Source organism: Simochromis diagramma, unplaced genomic scaffold (genome assembly GCF_900408965.1).
Source record: "Simochromis diagramma unplaced genomic scaffold, fSimDia1.1 OVJJ01000463.1, whole genome shotgun sequence".
Taxonomy (NCBI): domain Eukaryota; kingdom Metazoa; phylum Chordata; class Actinopteri; order Cichliformes; family Cichlidae; genus Simochromis; species Simochromis diagramma.
The window spans coordinates 3,779,740-3,795,450 of NW_024386941.1; the positions used below are offsets into that span (position 1 = coordinate 3,779,740).

General features: G+C 39.6%; 2 protein-coding genes across 9 annotated transcripts in view; both read right to left on the reverse strand.

Annotated features, from left to right (window-relative positions):
* The window catches only part of mtus2b (microtubule associated tumor suppressor candidate 2b), a 27,229-nt gene extending 18,030 nt beyond the window's left edge, over positions 1-9,199 (reverse strand). For 2 of the 3 annotated variants that reach the window (XM_040037753.1, XM_040037752.1), the window contains exons 1-4: positions 9,034-9,199; positions 1,680-3,682; positions 1,128-1,314; positions 275-481 (exon numbers count right to left, since the gene is read on the reverse strand). In XM_040037753.1, the coding sequence (XP_039893687.1) occupies positions 275-481; positions 1,128-1,314; positions 1,680-3,479 (2,194 nt within the window). In that variant the 5' untranslated portion in view covers positions 3,480-3,682; positions 9,034-9,199. The remainder of the gene's footprint in view (positions 1-274; positions 482-1,127; positions 1,315-1,679; positions 3,683-9,033) is intronic. The other variant, XM_040037754.1, reaches the window with a different exon arrangement.
* Positions 9,200-11,711: 2,512 nt separating this feature from the next.
* LOC120737269 (high affinity cationic amino acid transporter 1-like) overlaps positions 11,712-15,711 on the reverse strand; it is a 34,758-nt gene continuing 30,758 nt past the window's right edge. For all 6 annotated transcript variants that reach the window (XM_040037877.1, XM_040037875.1, XM_040037878.1 and 3 more), the window contains 4 exons: positions 14,199-14,398; positions 13,947-14,098; positions 13,375-13,483; positions 11,712-13,270 (listed from right to left, as the gene is read on the reverse strand). In XM_040037877.1, the coding sequence (XP_039893811.1) occupies positions 13,098-13,270; positions 13,375-13,483; positions 13,947-14,098; positions 14,199-14,398 (634 nt within the window). In that variant the 3' untranslated portion in view covers positions 11,712-13,097. The remainder of the gene's footprint in view (positions 13,271-13,374; positions 13,484-13,946; positions 14,099-14,198; positions 14,399-15,711) is intronic.

The following is a 15,711-nucleotide window of genomic DNA, read 5'->3' on the forward strand; positions in this document are numbered from 1 at the left end:
AACTTTCTTCCTAAAGAAATCCTTTCTTCTCTGAGGCTCTGTGCTGCAGCGGCTTAGAAATGCAGAATTCTGACAAATGATTGAAAATGAAACAAAATGAGCAGCTGTTACTATAGTAACTGAGGATAGACCAGCCACACCTGCTGGTGAACTAATAAGGAGATGCAGATGTAGTAAAACATTGGTGTGGGGTAACCTTTTATTTAGGCAGAGTAGCAGTAAAAACAGTATTAGTCTAATTCATAAAAAAATGAGTTGAGTGGACATAACTCACACTGAGAACCTCGGCCTGGGTCACTGTGGGTGCTTTCATTAGACTGGTTGCTGGATACAGATGAGACACTGGAGCTCCGGACAAATCCTAGAGAAGCCAGACGGGCAGCTGGAAGGGCAGAGAAGCCTGGTGGACGAAGGCCAGACTGGCCTGATTTGAGCAGGAGGCTTTTTGGGGTGGTTTCTGGACCTGCCCTCCTGGGCTCTCCTAAAGGTAGAAAAACAAGTAAAAAAAACAAGAAAAAAAACTTTAAAAACCTGATTTAGTTTATACTGAAATAAAATGAATAAATAAAAGAGGAAGATTACATATATATAGATATATAAACATTATTCAATGACTAAATTCCACATAAATAAGAAAGCAGCATATGTGCAACCAGCCAAGAGTATCATTTATAATGTAAGAAGGCAAAATTATGCAGTGCGAGCTGGTAGCATGTGCAAGTTACACTAACTTCAAATGCTTTGCACTTCAAAGAGTTGAGGTGCCAAAAGCCAAGGCTCATCCATAAGCATGACAGGAAAAAAATTAGGTGAATCATTCAGCAAGCCCAAGAAGCTTGTTGAATAAATAACTCTACAGCTCGACATCTACGGGATGGGAGAGTGCAGAGAATACTAAAGTAGGTAGAGAGAGATGAGAGAAATCTGTTGAAATGATTTCTCAAGATTTGACCTAATCATCTAACCACACAGGGTTTTTTAATGTTAGCATACACAAATACATCTTGTGTTAAACTTTTAAACATTCCCAAAACAACCTTTGAAAATGCAGCTGTCTCTGATACTAAAAATGCAACTAACATTTCAGTTCACTTTTGAGTCAATTTGCCAAAACGTTACAATCTCACCTGCCAGATCTTGTTGGCCTGGAGTGGACACTTTGGCAGCCAGATATTGTGAGGGACCTGACCTTTGACCTGCCTGCTGAACTCTTGGCTTGGCTGCGGGCTGCCTGGTGACTGCACCTAGCCCAAGCTGAGGCCTCAGGGTTCTTGGCGAGCGGTAGACACTACCTCCTTCAGGGGAAACATGCTGCTGAAGGACATCACCAACAAAACCAGTTACTATAACATCATTCACATTCTAGACTGATGGACAGCAAGGTATCATGTGATAGGTTTGATTCATGTATTATTAAGTTAGGCACTTTGGTTTTGTGTGATAATACATCTAATCTATTACCACTCTGTTACTGTTTGTGGTGCAATGTGAGCCAGTACGTGACCAAAATAATCTAAAACACAGCATGTGCAGTGTAGCTGAAACTGACCAATCTGCATGAACAATTAAAGGGTTAAAAATGCTTTCAGGTTGAGCCACCATCATGCTAAATTGGAATACTTGTACCACACCATAAGCTGAGTTGTGTGAACATATCAAAACAAAAGTCCGCTTCTCACCTCTTGAAGATATTTCTCTGATGCCTCCTGGAAGTTGTCTGACTTTCCACTCCTTTGAGGGATACTGCTGCTTGGAGGTTTTACTCCAGTCACAGCGACACCTGGAGGATAGTATCCTGTCTTCTGCATCTCCTGTCGATATTTGTCAAATAGCAGGTTTGAGGAACAGAGCACTGGTGTGGATTTAGTTTGAGAAGCAACCTTTGGATCTTTGAGAGCTGGTGGGTTGGAGTAAGAGGGTAATCTTGATGTATGTGTGGAGGCTTCATTTAGTGCATCGGTGAGTGGTGGTTTCGCTTGAGTATTCTTTCGAACATACGTGATGATTTTTGGCCGCACGTTTTTGGGCTTCTGAGGGGGCGAAGATCTCCTGGGTTCGGACTCCTTCTGTTGAGGCATGATAGGTTTGGGGATTCCACTGCTCAAACTCGTCTTAGCATGTGGCTTGATAGTTTGACTTATTCCTCTTTGAGAGGAGTCACTGCGCTCCAGGCTCGGTGCCCTGATGCCCTGGACCTTAGCTGGAGAACCACTAGGTCGTCTCTTAGGTGACAAAGAGGAGGTGGTTTTAGGGGATGTAGGAGTTGCTGGTCGACTGGGGCTTCCCCATGGCTTCCTCCTTTCCAGACTTGAAGAGCTGGGAGTGGTGGTGTTCTCAAAGGAGCCCTGCTTTTTTAAGGTGTTATCAAAAGAGAGCTGCTTCTTTAAAGAATTCTCAAATGAAGGCTGCTTTTTCAGACTCTTATCAAAAGAGCTTTGTTTCTTCAGTGTGTTATCAAATGAGTCTTGTTTCTTTATGGCTTTAGGTTCAACACATGACTGAGTCCCCTTTGTACCTGTTCTGAGAGCCCTGTAGTTCACATCAGGGGTTTCATCCGCTTGTGTGCTTTTATCTATTTTAGCGTTGCTTTCTTTTTGACATTTTGTCGGAGAGGTTAAAGCCTTGTGCTCAGTACAATTTACCTCCAAAACACTACCCTTTGCTTTATTTCTATGGTTATTATTTGTCCCGGGTTTGCCACTGACATCATGTGCCTGTGATACAGCATCATCTGACTGAACTGCTGAATTCAAATTCATATCTACATCTTTCTGGGTTATTGTGCTTTTTCTAGCAAAAAGAGAAGAATCATCAACTATTTGAGAGGCCTTGCCTCTCTCAGAGATAGTGGTGCAAATCTGGGAAGTTAGGTCCTCTGAGATGGTTGAATGAGGACCAGAGGCAATATGCCAGGAGTCTGTCATCTGGTTCTTGCCAACAGTGTCCATGGCAGTGGCCATGCTTGAAATGGTGGACAGACAGGATACAAAGACATCAGTTTCAGAGCTTAAGTCAGTCTTGGAAGCTTCTCTGCTCTCAGAGACATGAGAGCCATTGGATTCTTGCTCACTGGCACCGTTCAGAATTGACTTCCTTTCTTCCCTGCCCTTATAATCTATCGCCTCTTCTGCTGTGGATTTTCTGCATGATGACGGCTGTTCTTGAAGCTCCTTCCGCTCTGCAAGCCCAACAAAGTCCTCTTCCTCCTCAACAAGATAAGCCTCCAACTCCTGACACTCTAACATCTCAAATTCAGCCAGCTCAGGGTCATCACACTGAGAGTCTGTGCCCCAGATGATGACTTTGTCTTGCTCTGCTGTTACAGTTATCAATCCTGACAGACAGCCAGTATCCCCAGTTCTCCCACCATCTTCTGTCCGAATCTCATTGGCATTGGCGTCGCCATCAGCCAGCATGCCACCCTGCTGGTTGTTATTCCTTAACTCCCCCACACCAAAGGGCTCTTCTCGCTCACACATTATGAAATCAGCTCTGAGTTTGTGGCAGCCTCAAGAGCACTTAAAATAAATCATCATCATCGTCAAGCATCAAAAAGTCTGTCTGCCCATCAAGCTGTCCTACTGGCAGAGCAGGAGCCTATTTTCAGTATGTCAGAAATGTGAATGTTGAATGTCATGTCTAATTTGGAGCATGGGTCTTCATAACACCTGAGGTCCTTATCCTGCATAAAAACAGCAGATCACAAGTAAAGAAAATATATTGAAGATGACTTAAAAACAATATTCAACAGGTATATTTAAAAAACTGTGCCATCTTATAATAATTTAAATCTTTCAGTCTGTTTCATCATAAAACCATGAAATAAAGTGAGTTTTTTTGTGGGGGCAGTGAAAGATGTGTAGATGCACCGAAGGCAATGTAGGCTAGACCAGCAGGAGAAATCACAGTTAACCTCTTACAAACACAGCAATGAGTGATTTAGCCAGCATAAACAATATTAATGTATAATTTTTTTCTGGCCTCTTTTTTCTTTTTTTTACACTTCTTTGTAGCTCAAAAAACCTTAATGGGTGTTTCTGTATATGAAACAGCTGAGGTCATATGATAACTTATTGGTTACTGTAGTGGTGAATTTCTGTCCCAAGCTTCGAAAAAATAATTCTTCCACTTCTTAATGTGAGCTGTTCAGATTTATTTCTGACTCGTACATACAAATGTTTCTCTATAGATTGGCTCTAACAGTTACAGCTTTTGTAAGAAAATCCTCAGGCCCAGTGTGGGATAAACTCAGGCCTGTTGGGCTCCCAGGATTGCAAAAACCTACAGTGGTGAAAACCACGAATCTTTTCTGCATTTATTCCTAAATGTTAAACATGCCAAACATCTTGTTTATTTTGTTTCTGACTGAAATGTTGTCAAGGGCCCAGAATTTTTTGCAGCACTCCTGTGAAGAGCAGTATTCACAAATCTGACTCTTAAAAAAAATGACATTAGTGAATTAGCTGGCAACCGGTCTCTCTCTAGCTTTAGGAATGTGAGTGAATTCAGCAGACAAGATATTATGTTGCTCGGAATACAGTATATGTTACAGGTGGGAACAACTTTGTGGTTAAACAAGATCTACAGAGAAGAAGGTACAAACAGAAAATATTAGCCTAAAAAAATTACTTGTATTGAATTATATAATTCCCTGATCTAACTAGAGACTGCTAAGTTTAAAATACAATTAGGGACAAGGGAAAAAAGGAATGACTATCTCCCAGCCACAGTGAACTATCCGGGGGGAAAAATAACAACCAGACAAGCTTAAGTACACTGACAAAAAAAGCTAATTCTGCCTTTGGAGGGAAAATACAATGACACTGTCTCTTGTTTATGGACACTATCATTATTGTTCTGTCTTTATGACAGTCAGATGCAAACCAGCATGACAGTGACGGTGTTACATTTGACCTTCATAATGGAATTGTTTTCTTATATTTTATGTTTCTGATTATCCATGTGCCTTGAGTTACTGAGATTGTCTTTTGTGAATACTTTTGAGATACTTGCATTAAAAAATACACATTATTTCTGTTATCCCTTTTCTGCACCATCTATTGCTTGCAACAACAAAAAAACAAAAACAAAAAACATCCAAGAACCTCTTTTTTGTCCAATCAGCTGAGTGACTGTGGACTTTTAACCTCCACAACTTTTACAGTGTTTATGATGGGCCACCTCTAAACTGCCAAGTACTACTGAGGCTTTTACAAGTTCTCATGACCCAACTGTCTGCTTCTGCACTTCTAAAATCATTTAATAGGCTGCTTGACGTATGATTTTATTTAAGGCTGACAAAAATAGACAAATAAATAAATACAATATTTCAGCCTTCATGATATTTAACCCTTTCCTTCATTAAGGGAGATCTATATGTAAACTTTGTATTTCGAAGAGCTTTAAACTGTCAACATGAATTTTAAGTTTGTTGATATGTTACCAAAATCTGGAAGTTCTGCAAAATCTGCTTCCCTCATCTCCCATCATTCAGCTGGCTGCCCTGCCACCTGCATGCTCAGATTAAGAGCTATGCCACTTCCTTTAATTGCCCTGCAATTTTAGTCAGCCAGCAGGTACCATAATTGCTCAGAGAGTTTCTACTAATCCAATATGAGAAATGTGAATGAAATGTCCTGTGTGGACCCTTTGGAAAGGACAGAGAGCACTGACAGGCCCTTTGATCTTAAGCAGCAACTCTTTTTTTGCAGAGAAATTGCACATGCTGTTATCACCTCATCATGCCTTTCCCATTATCAAGTTGTGGTTGACAAGTTCCTCTAGCGCAAAAAATTAAATTCCAAGAAAATTTCCAATTAAACTAAAGAAAAAAAACCTACTAGGAAGAAAACTGACTGCCTGCTGCTCCATCTCAGGCATTTGCTCTGCATTTGTGTCCTAATAAATTCACTTACGCAGCAGGAAATAGCATGTCATTTCCCTTCTAAGAAAACAAAACTGTGCTGTTGCCTGTTATTAGAGTTTGATGTATGCTTAGAACAAGTCAACTTTTGTAAACTTGACAAGAAAAGCAGAGAGGGTCTACAGACAGAAGTGCCCGTTTGCAACATAAGCTAAAACATCGCACTAAATGCTGCTTCAGCACATGCTCTGCACAACAGAGACAGCACACTTGCATCTACTGCAGTGCTTACTGTTAAACCACACTGAGACACAAAATCTCTCAGTGCAGGCAGACAAAACACTGGTGCTACTAACAAATGTTTTTCCTTGTCGAATGTTTCCAGACAAGTGCTATAAAATATTGTTTTTAAGAGAAAGGCTGCAACCCAACCTGCTAACACAACTGTTTCTGCTGCAGCCATCATCCTTAAATTGATTTCCAGCTCTAAATCGGTTAAGTGCAGACCTCAGCATGGACACTATGGTACAGTTATCTGCACAGCAGTGACATGATGGATATGGTGCATTTGTTGAGTTTTATATAACTGCATTTGTTAATATTTGATCTAGAAAGTAGTGAAATATCATAGATCAAAGTTATGTTGGGAGTGATAACTTGTGTAAATGGAAATTTTAGGTGTAAAGAATCATAAATGGCATTTATAAAAAGAAAGGAGAAATGGGCCTTCATCCTCTAGCCAGACCTGGGAGTGGAGTTTAACAGCCCACAAAAAACACATTTAAGTGTTACCCAGTGGGTAACCCAGTGGGTAACACTACCAGGTATGGGTTTGGGGTCAACTGCACATTACCTTTACCTGTTACCGAGCTTAGAGACCCGTTTCTGGATTCTGCTTGGGGAACGAGACAGTCACCTGGCTAGGGACATTAAATCTGGGTAGGCCTTGTTCAAGGCCTTGCAGTTAAAGGTTCAACAACCTAAGAACTTCCTGTTAAGATATAAGTACAAAAGGAGGGCATCATGTGGAATAAGGAGGCCTTTCAGGATTACCTGACCCAGGGGTGCATTAAAAACAGAGACAGATATTGTGAGAGGAGACCGGCTGTTGCTTTGGCATTTGCTAAAGCAAAAAAATTTAGAAGTTCAGGAAGGCTACAGAGTTAGACTTTCAATTCTTCGTTTTACGTCAGGTTTACACATGTTTGTATAGAGTTATAGAGTTAGAGAAGGTATTCAAATGTGTTTGGAGAACCCTGTTGTCTTTTGCAGCAGTGCAGACTATAAGGTTTGTATCTATGAGCCATCCAATTCTTTTATAAGTAAAGCAATAGCTGTGACTGTATTCAAAACACAAGGCCCAACATCGTTTTAGCAAGGGTTAGACGCTGCCAAGTTTGCTTCTTGTCTTCATTCCTGTTTGTGATATTTATGGACCAGCACTGAAAATGCAGCCAGTGTGAGGAGGGAGTTGGGAATGGGAACAACAGTAATGTGTCTCTACTTCTGTTGACTTCACCATGTCATGACCTTCAGCACACCAAGTTTGTTTGCAACCAAATGCTGCTGCCCCAAGTGAAGTATTGAAGTATTTCAGGATGTTGTTAACAAGTGATGGCAAACTGGAGCTGGAAATGGACAAACTGATTGGTGAGGCTTATGCAGGATCCCCCAGAAAGAAAAGGAAATGGAGAGACAAGTGTGTGCTGCAACTGTTACCTGACTTTGGTAAGTGAAAGTAAAAGGAATGGTTGGATTTACAAGAAACACCAGAATCCTTTAGAGCTCAAGTTTGCTTTGTTCAGGTCATTTAAAAGTGATTAGATCCAGTTACAAGAGACGTACTGTAAAATCTTCTGATTTCATACGTGAACTAACTTTCTTCTTTATGTCTCTCATTCAGCTTCATTCTATTCACAAGTTTTCTTCCTGTTCCGTTTCCTGGTATCACTTATAGTACTATTCAACACTCGGGCAGTCAGTCAGACATCATAACAGTACAAGAGAGAACAGGGAAATTTATAGTTGTAGCACTAAAATGCTTCCCCCATCTCCCATCATTCAGCTGGCTGCCCTGCCACCTGCCTGCTCATATTCAGGCAACACCTTTGCCAAGGCCACTGAGAAAATCTGTGCATCCAAGCCTCGCAGGAGTACTTATGTGAAGATGTGCCCGCACAGCTTGTTTTGCTCTGTGAAATAGAAGCTGTGTCAGCTGTCTAATGCAGCTGCTTGCCGGTCCTCACAGATGTGGGTCTTCATTTGTTTACCAAGCCTCACTTGATGCTTAATCTAGATCCCTCATGAAAAATTGAAGATGAGTGAAAATGGAGGCAGCAGTCTCCCTCTCAATTTAATGCTTCAGTGCCCCTGACTTCTTTGTGCAACCACCTAAAGCTCACATAAGATTTGCTTTTTCACACACATGGCAAAGGTTTGCCTTGAAAAACTACAAATGAATGCTTCACAGGCAGCAAAAACCCACAAAATTCTATCATTTGGAAGCTAATTCAAATGCTTCTTACATAAATGAACAAATATGTAGTAACAGCACCTTTTGTGTTCAGTTTATAAAATCTCCAGGCTTCCGGTAAGACGATCGAGGCCTTACTGGCTGTGCATGCTGCCCACTGGCCCTCAGCATTTTATGGTCACATCTTACATAATCCAGTACAACTCAGGCCTTTTCAATAAATGTCACCACTCAAGCCACACCAACAGAAATCTGTCACTTCACTATTACTAATGCACATTCATGCTGCTCTGAGTACCTTGTTCCTCACACTAGGAAACTATTTTTGTTCAAAGGGAAAAATACAGAAAGAGGAAGGACCGGCTTTGCTGATTTTAGAAAAGACAAAAAACATAAGATGTGGTTGACACAATAAATAAAACATGGTGTGACTCCACATACACATTTTGAGGTGAGAGCAATTGTACTGAGGTTACCTTTTCAAAGCTTGGTATGCAAACGCTATATTAGAATCTGCACTCCTGGAAACGATTAGGAAATGACTTGAAAACAACCTTATTAGAAACACAACAGGATCATCCGCAGTCTCGAGTAGATGCAGCAGGGTCAATAAATGCAGTTATCACTGCCGCTGATCGGAGATTGAGAGGGAGACAGCAAACGCCTTCTGTTCCCCTTGTGAAATGAAATTTCTTACCGGTTTAATTCAGGTGAATCTGGAGAAGAGCCCGTCAGCGAAGAGCTGATGAAGAATGATTGAGACATCCAGTTTAAGCCGAGATGAAAAGGGTACAGTCTGCATCATCGCTGGAAAACAGGGAGGAGAGGAGACGAGAGGAGATTGAACAAAATGGACTCGGGTCGCCCCCTGCAGGTGAAGACAGGACATTTCTTCCCCACTACAGAGCGACACGCAGTACATGCGTGAATGAGAGCGGGGCAGATGGGAAGGTGAAGATGTAAGGAGTAAAGGAAGTGGAGATGGAGGAGTTTAAAAAGCTGGGGTCAATCATCCAAAGCAACAGTGAGTGCACATGAGAAGAGGAACAGGTGAGTGCAGGATACGATCACAGGATATCTGCACGAGTGAAAGGGAAGGTTTACAAGGTGCTGAGTCCTGCCGTGATCTTTGGTTTGGAGAAAGTGGCACTGACACAAAGACGGGGTGGAGACGGAGGTGGCAGATTTTCACTGAGAGTGACCACGAGGTGCAATTTCAGAAATTAATATATCAGAGGGACCGCTCAGGTTGAGCAGTTTGGAGACAAAGTTAGAAGGTAAAATGGTTCGGGCATGGGCAGGAGAGAGAGTGGATCAACTGAAAGGATGTTGACATGGAGCTGCCACATGAAAAGAAGGAGGACATTGCAAAGGGTTCGTGACAGAGGAAGGTGGAGACGGGGCGGCAGATGTGTGGAGGCCTCTAAAGAGAGCAGCTCAAAGAATAGAGAAAGAGCAACACAGACTAATATAGTGCTTAACAGATTTATTAGACCGTCTGGCTAAATGGTTATTAGGCGAACCATACAAACAAATTAAAATGAGTGTAATCGGTCCTCAATCAAAAAAAATAATCATGTGCTTTATTTATTGTTTTTGTAAAACAGTCGATTAAAAAAAAAAAGATAACAGTAATTATATTCAAACATTAAAAAGATCATTTTGATTACACAGCTTACTCATATTACTGGATTAAACATTACAGAAACGTACAGTTAATTTAGGGTAACTATAGCATTTTACATTTGGCAGTAGTCTTATGAATTAATTACAGTGTTAAACACTAAAAACAGTTTGTCTGCAGAATAAACTGAAGGAATTTAGATTTTTCTTTGGCTCCAATCTTTCTGATTACTGTACTTGAAGTAGTAAAGGTAACAGTAGAAGAAACTACACTAATGAATTAATATCGATTCTCTAAACCATCTATACAGCGGGAGGTGTTTATGTGAAATAAATCAAAGTCAGCTTTAGCTTTCAGGATTATTTATTTACATCGAGAACTATACAAACCATAACCAATATGACAACAACATATAGTGAACAGTGTGCCTCCCCCCCCACAGTACACTGAACATTATCACATATCAACACTATAAAATGCATTTATGCAGCATGCAAAGCACGGATGAAGCATGATGTGACCTTTTGACATGTAACCACAGCAAGTACAGCACTCCCATAAACATTGCATACAGTCAATAACTCAAGTATCATCAAAAAATTATTTACAAAGGCAACGTTAAAATGTTTTCTACATTTTAAAATTAATGCATCGTTTCAAAATAACATGTGCTGATATCTTACTGATTTAGAAACAGCCAGGTAAACAATGCCTGGTTACATTCTGGAGCACAAACATTTATTTACAAGGTGAGGGTTTAAAAATTGTTATACCACTCCAGCAAAAATAATCTATAGGAACTATTAAAAAACTACAGAAATTATTCTGACGCATGATCAAGTTAAATCCAATGGATTTTGGCTTCAGGTTTCATTAATAGATTCCCTCAAAAGGACCATAAGCTGAAATAAATTGTCTCACAGTGTCATTGCCATCACCCATTTACTGCTGAATATATATTAGCGTTTAAAAACGGACTGAGTGAAGAGATTTTTCACGTAGTTGCATTTCCAGACCTTTGCTGACATACAAACTTTACTGTACTTCAGTTTTAGCTGCGTCAAAGATCTGCACACACACACACACACACACATGCATACATACACTCTACTGCTTGACCTACACCATTTTTGCATTTCTAAACATACAGTGTAGGTTTTGGCATTTTAAAATAAAAGTGAACTAAAGACGTGTTATATCACCATGTAAACTACAGGTGTGCAATAATCACAAACTGATTGTATTTCAACCTATCGGGTATGTGTGAATTAAAAAGTTAAAAGGATCCACTTGGGTTTCATGTAGTGATAAATATATGATTTTTTTTCCAATCTTCGTTTAAACATTTTGTTTTATATATAAAGTATCACACAAAGGCAAATCGTGATAGAGGAATATTCCTCTATCTTTAAAAATTGGGGAATAGGCACTTTAACCTACTAGGACCTGGCGTCCACATATTTGGACATCACATTTTGGGTTATTTAGACCAAAATACTCAATTTTGCTTTACAAGGGCCTGATAACCACTTACGAGGACATTATACTGCTACTGTTCTGTTGAAATTTTAAATGAATATCCTCATTTGTGGCTCTCATTTTTCTTAGAAACGAAAATTTGGTAAAAAATAAAAATCTGGTAATTCTTTGTTTTTACATTCATCGTGCCCCAATATGCCCAAATATCAAAGATAAATTAAAAATGCATGCTGTGGAAGAATTCGGGTCTTAAAAGGTTAAAATATAAACTCGATTAAAATAAGCAGCTTTTTTTTTTTTTTGAGTAAAAAGTACAAATTCTCACAGATAGCATTGGTACTCTGGTAAGATTAGCAGTTGGTACCATCAATCAGAAAGACCTGCAAACACATGGATGCACTGAGAATGCTACTTTTAGCACCATGTTGAGTTTATATGAGCTATACATTCAATGTACAAGACATCCAAAGACCTGTGACTTGTATTGTTTTCAGTAATAGAAACACTGGTTAAACCCCCAAAACTGCATCTTAAGGGTAAATTTACAACTAAGGGATTTCTCAGCTAACAACTTTCTCACAAAAGGCACTGATGGTACATTAAAATTCTCACCCTCATCCAAGTCTCTTAGACGGTGTTTCGTCTTTTTTGTACACAGTCAACATATACAAATGTCGAGCACTTTGAAGCTAGGTGAGCAGTAACACATTCTGAACTTTATATGTGATATCATTCATGGAAAATCTGATGTGCGGTCATTCTAATGTACTGTTAAAAACCCAAAATGAAGTTTATGAAGATCCATTTATGGTTGGATAATATTTTTGTAAAAACAAAAGCATTTTGAATCGATGGATTCCGTTATGTTTTGTAAAACTGATCATTTCAAATACAATAAAATAAAATAAAAAAATATGACTATAATCTTCTTTTCACATAATTTCATACTGCTTCAATTAAAAATACTTGGCTAATTAGCCATTAAATCTTATTAGGCTTTTTACAATCATGTAGTCAACATTTTTGGCTAGTAGTACAATTGGCTGTCTCCATGTGTCTCCTGAACTTGCAGATAGTCTTTCAGAAAACTTAATGGCTATTTCACAGCACAGATGTTACATTCTTTTTGGGAAAAAAGGGGTAAAGGATATACTGTACCAGCTCCTGGTCTCTGGACTCTTTCTTCTTACTGGCTCCTCGTGTTTTCATCTTTCTTGTCGTTGGCTGACGACTGAGCACTTGCATGGTCTGCAGGGACTCAAGGTCTTTGGCCATTTTGGATTTTTAAGCTCATTGTCATGACTGCATGATAATACGTTATGTTTAGGTTAGATTTTATGTTAGCTCAATTTAATTGATAATCTTGTGTTGATAGGTCCTTTGTGACATTGTTCTGTGCCAACCTCGACATAGAAAACTTGTAGAGGACAGCTGCAAATGCAATTTTAACATTTTTTCCCCGTTTTTCTTTGAGTTGTTAGCAAATTGTAGGTTTGTAACTTTTCATTTGTCTAATTTAGTTAGTTGATTGGCGTTTTCACAATAGGTAAGGGCTGTTTTGTTTGTTATGTTGTCCTTACCGCTCCGTGAAACATACTTGCGCCTTCTTTCCCGTACCCCTATTTAAATAAACGTTTTAAAAAAACCCTCCTATCTCCTCAGAAACCATCTTCATCTTCTCGGGTGGAGTTTTGTGTATTGTGTAAGAAGGCTTCCTTCTCTGTTTGCATGGCCTCTTCCTTTATTGTGCAGCTATCGTCGTAATTGTCACACTTGGCTAACGCCTCCTCTGCACTGTTGCGTATACCATAGCCAAAGTAGATGGCAAAACCTACAATTCACATAGAAACATGAATTAATGGACAATAATAATAACAAGTTTAAAAAAATAAAACTAAAGCAGAGACGTTAATTGTTACTGCTGGTCTAAAGTACCTATGGTCATCCAGATGGCAAAACGTAACCACGTTCCTTTGTCGAGCTGCATCATCAGGTACACGTTCACAAACATGCTAATGATCGGCACCAGTGGCACCAATGGGACCTGTGGAGAGAGTATTTATTGGGTATAAGACTGGCTAAAACTTTGCATTTAAAACAAATTTTACAATCTGCAAAGCAATCTTAGATGTACGGGCAATGTAGGAGACTCCCTGACAAAATTAAGTGTTATTTTTTTAACGCTCGATTGAAAAATTGTGCATCACTTTTAATTCAAAACTCTCATAATTTTTTTCCTGAGTGAGAAATTAAGACTTATTGTGGAATTTTCTCAACATCTGCTTACAATAAAATCTAAACTGGCATTTTCTGTCTCTAGAATCACATCACATAGTACATTAGTATATTATATCTCATATTTAACTCTTTATTTTACATGGAGGAAGTTACTTTGAAAGAGGATCTGGGTGTTATTGATTATTAATTTCTAAAAGTGACAAGCTCACACTGCTATGTGGGTATGAGATAGCATGAGAAAAGCCTTTAGCAAAAGGACACACACTCACTTTGAAGGCAAGGTTGGTTTTGCTCTGTGGCTGTCTCCATATAATAATGATTAGAACCAGGCAGATAGCCACTATAACACAGAGGGCAGTCAGAGACCAGCGTGCGTACCCTCCCTGAGAAGCTACAACACTGAAGACACACACCAAAACACCTGGTGGGGAAAAAAACAAAATAAGCAAGCGATGACACCAGATGATGTGCTGGATCGGTAATCACATGAATAGTTCTGGGACTTTCATCCAGTTTCTCACCAAGTATACTGGTGCAGATGTTGACGATGAGTCCAGAGAGAGATGACGGCTCAGTGTTCGGAGGGTTAATAAGTTTTTTGAAAGTAAAGTGATCATCAGGTTGCGATAAAATATCAACACTCCCATCCCTATATGTAATTTCAGGCTCATCCTGAGTATTGGCCATCTCATAGGCTGCACTGGGCTGTAAAGGCTGGTACCTTCACAAGACAAAAAAAGAAAATTACAAAAATGAAAGTGTAAGACTCCCTATCCCTCCCTATCCCACTGTTCCCACAACTCAAACGTCTGCATACAACAGAGCTATAATTACTAGCACATTTAAAAATCCATTATGCTAGGATAAGACACCATTCTGATGCGTCAACAGCCGGTTTTCCTGCTTTTCTCTACTCTCTACATCAAAGCAGAGCAGAAAAGCAGTATTAAAGACACACAAATCTGCTCAGACTGCACTGTGCCATCTAGCTGATGGTTTCACCTTTCACCTCTGAAACTAACACGCAAGCACAACTGGCCGGGTCACAAAAACACTGAACAGAGAGGCTCATGTTGCAACACACAATAAAATCTCATCATTAAATATTATTAAATCATTATTATAATCTAACAGCTATCAAATCAATGACATACAAATAATGTGCATTCTTTTTCTTATTATTCCCACTGACACGATTTAGAAAAGGTGGAGGTCAGTCGTTTCAGTACAGTACTGTAGGAATTCCCGAGTAATTATCTGAGTAATTAAAATTACACGACTCTAATAAAAAAATAAAAAAATACAATAAAATTAATAAAAATAAGGGACCACTTGATCATCACGGTGAAATTCATAATGTAACAGCTCTAAAACTGTAGTTTTGCTTTTTGTTTGTGCTCCTGAGCTCCTCCTATTCCTGTGTCTCTCAGCATAGTTAAGTATGTGGAAGAGATACCAGGAGACGGTCTGCTACACAAGAAGAGCACGACCAGGCTGTCGCTCTTTGTGTTAGGAAGAACAGCAGGAGCCCTGCCAGAGCTCAGGCCCCCAGAGGCTACTTCCATACGTGCTTCCTACCGAGCTTTTAGAGACTCTGAGACAGTGGGAGGAGGTCGTGTCATCCTGTATTCATACAAGCACGATACTAGTGTGTGAGCACAGGCCCCGCTAGAAGATGCCCTAACCTCATGTCACCTTCATGAACTCTTTCTGACATAAAAACCAGTAAAACTAGACTACAATCAATCAATCATGAGTGGTAACGAGACAGCAATACTCTATAATAAACATGTGCAAAACCGTTCCCTTTTTGGGGGGTGTCTTCGTTTTTCCCTTTCCATTGCTCGTCCCTTCACTTATATTTGCACCGAAGCAGGAGAAATGGATTCACAGTGGTTCACGTTTCATAACCAGAGTGTTTAAATATGCCTGAGTTAAACTGCCTTTGTGATGATTAAGTGGTCTCTTAATGTTTTTATTTTCATTATGTCCATTTCTACATTTATCCTCGCCAGACATCATAGACTAGTCTGT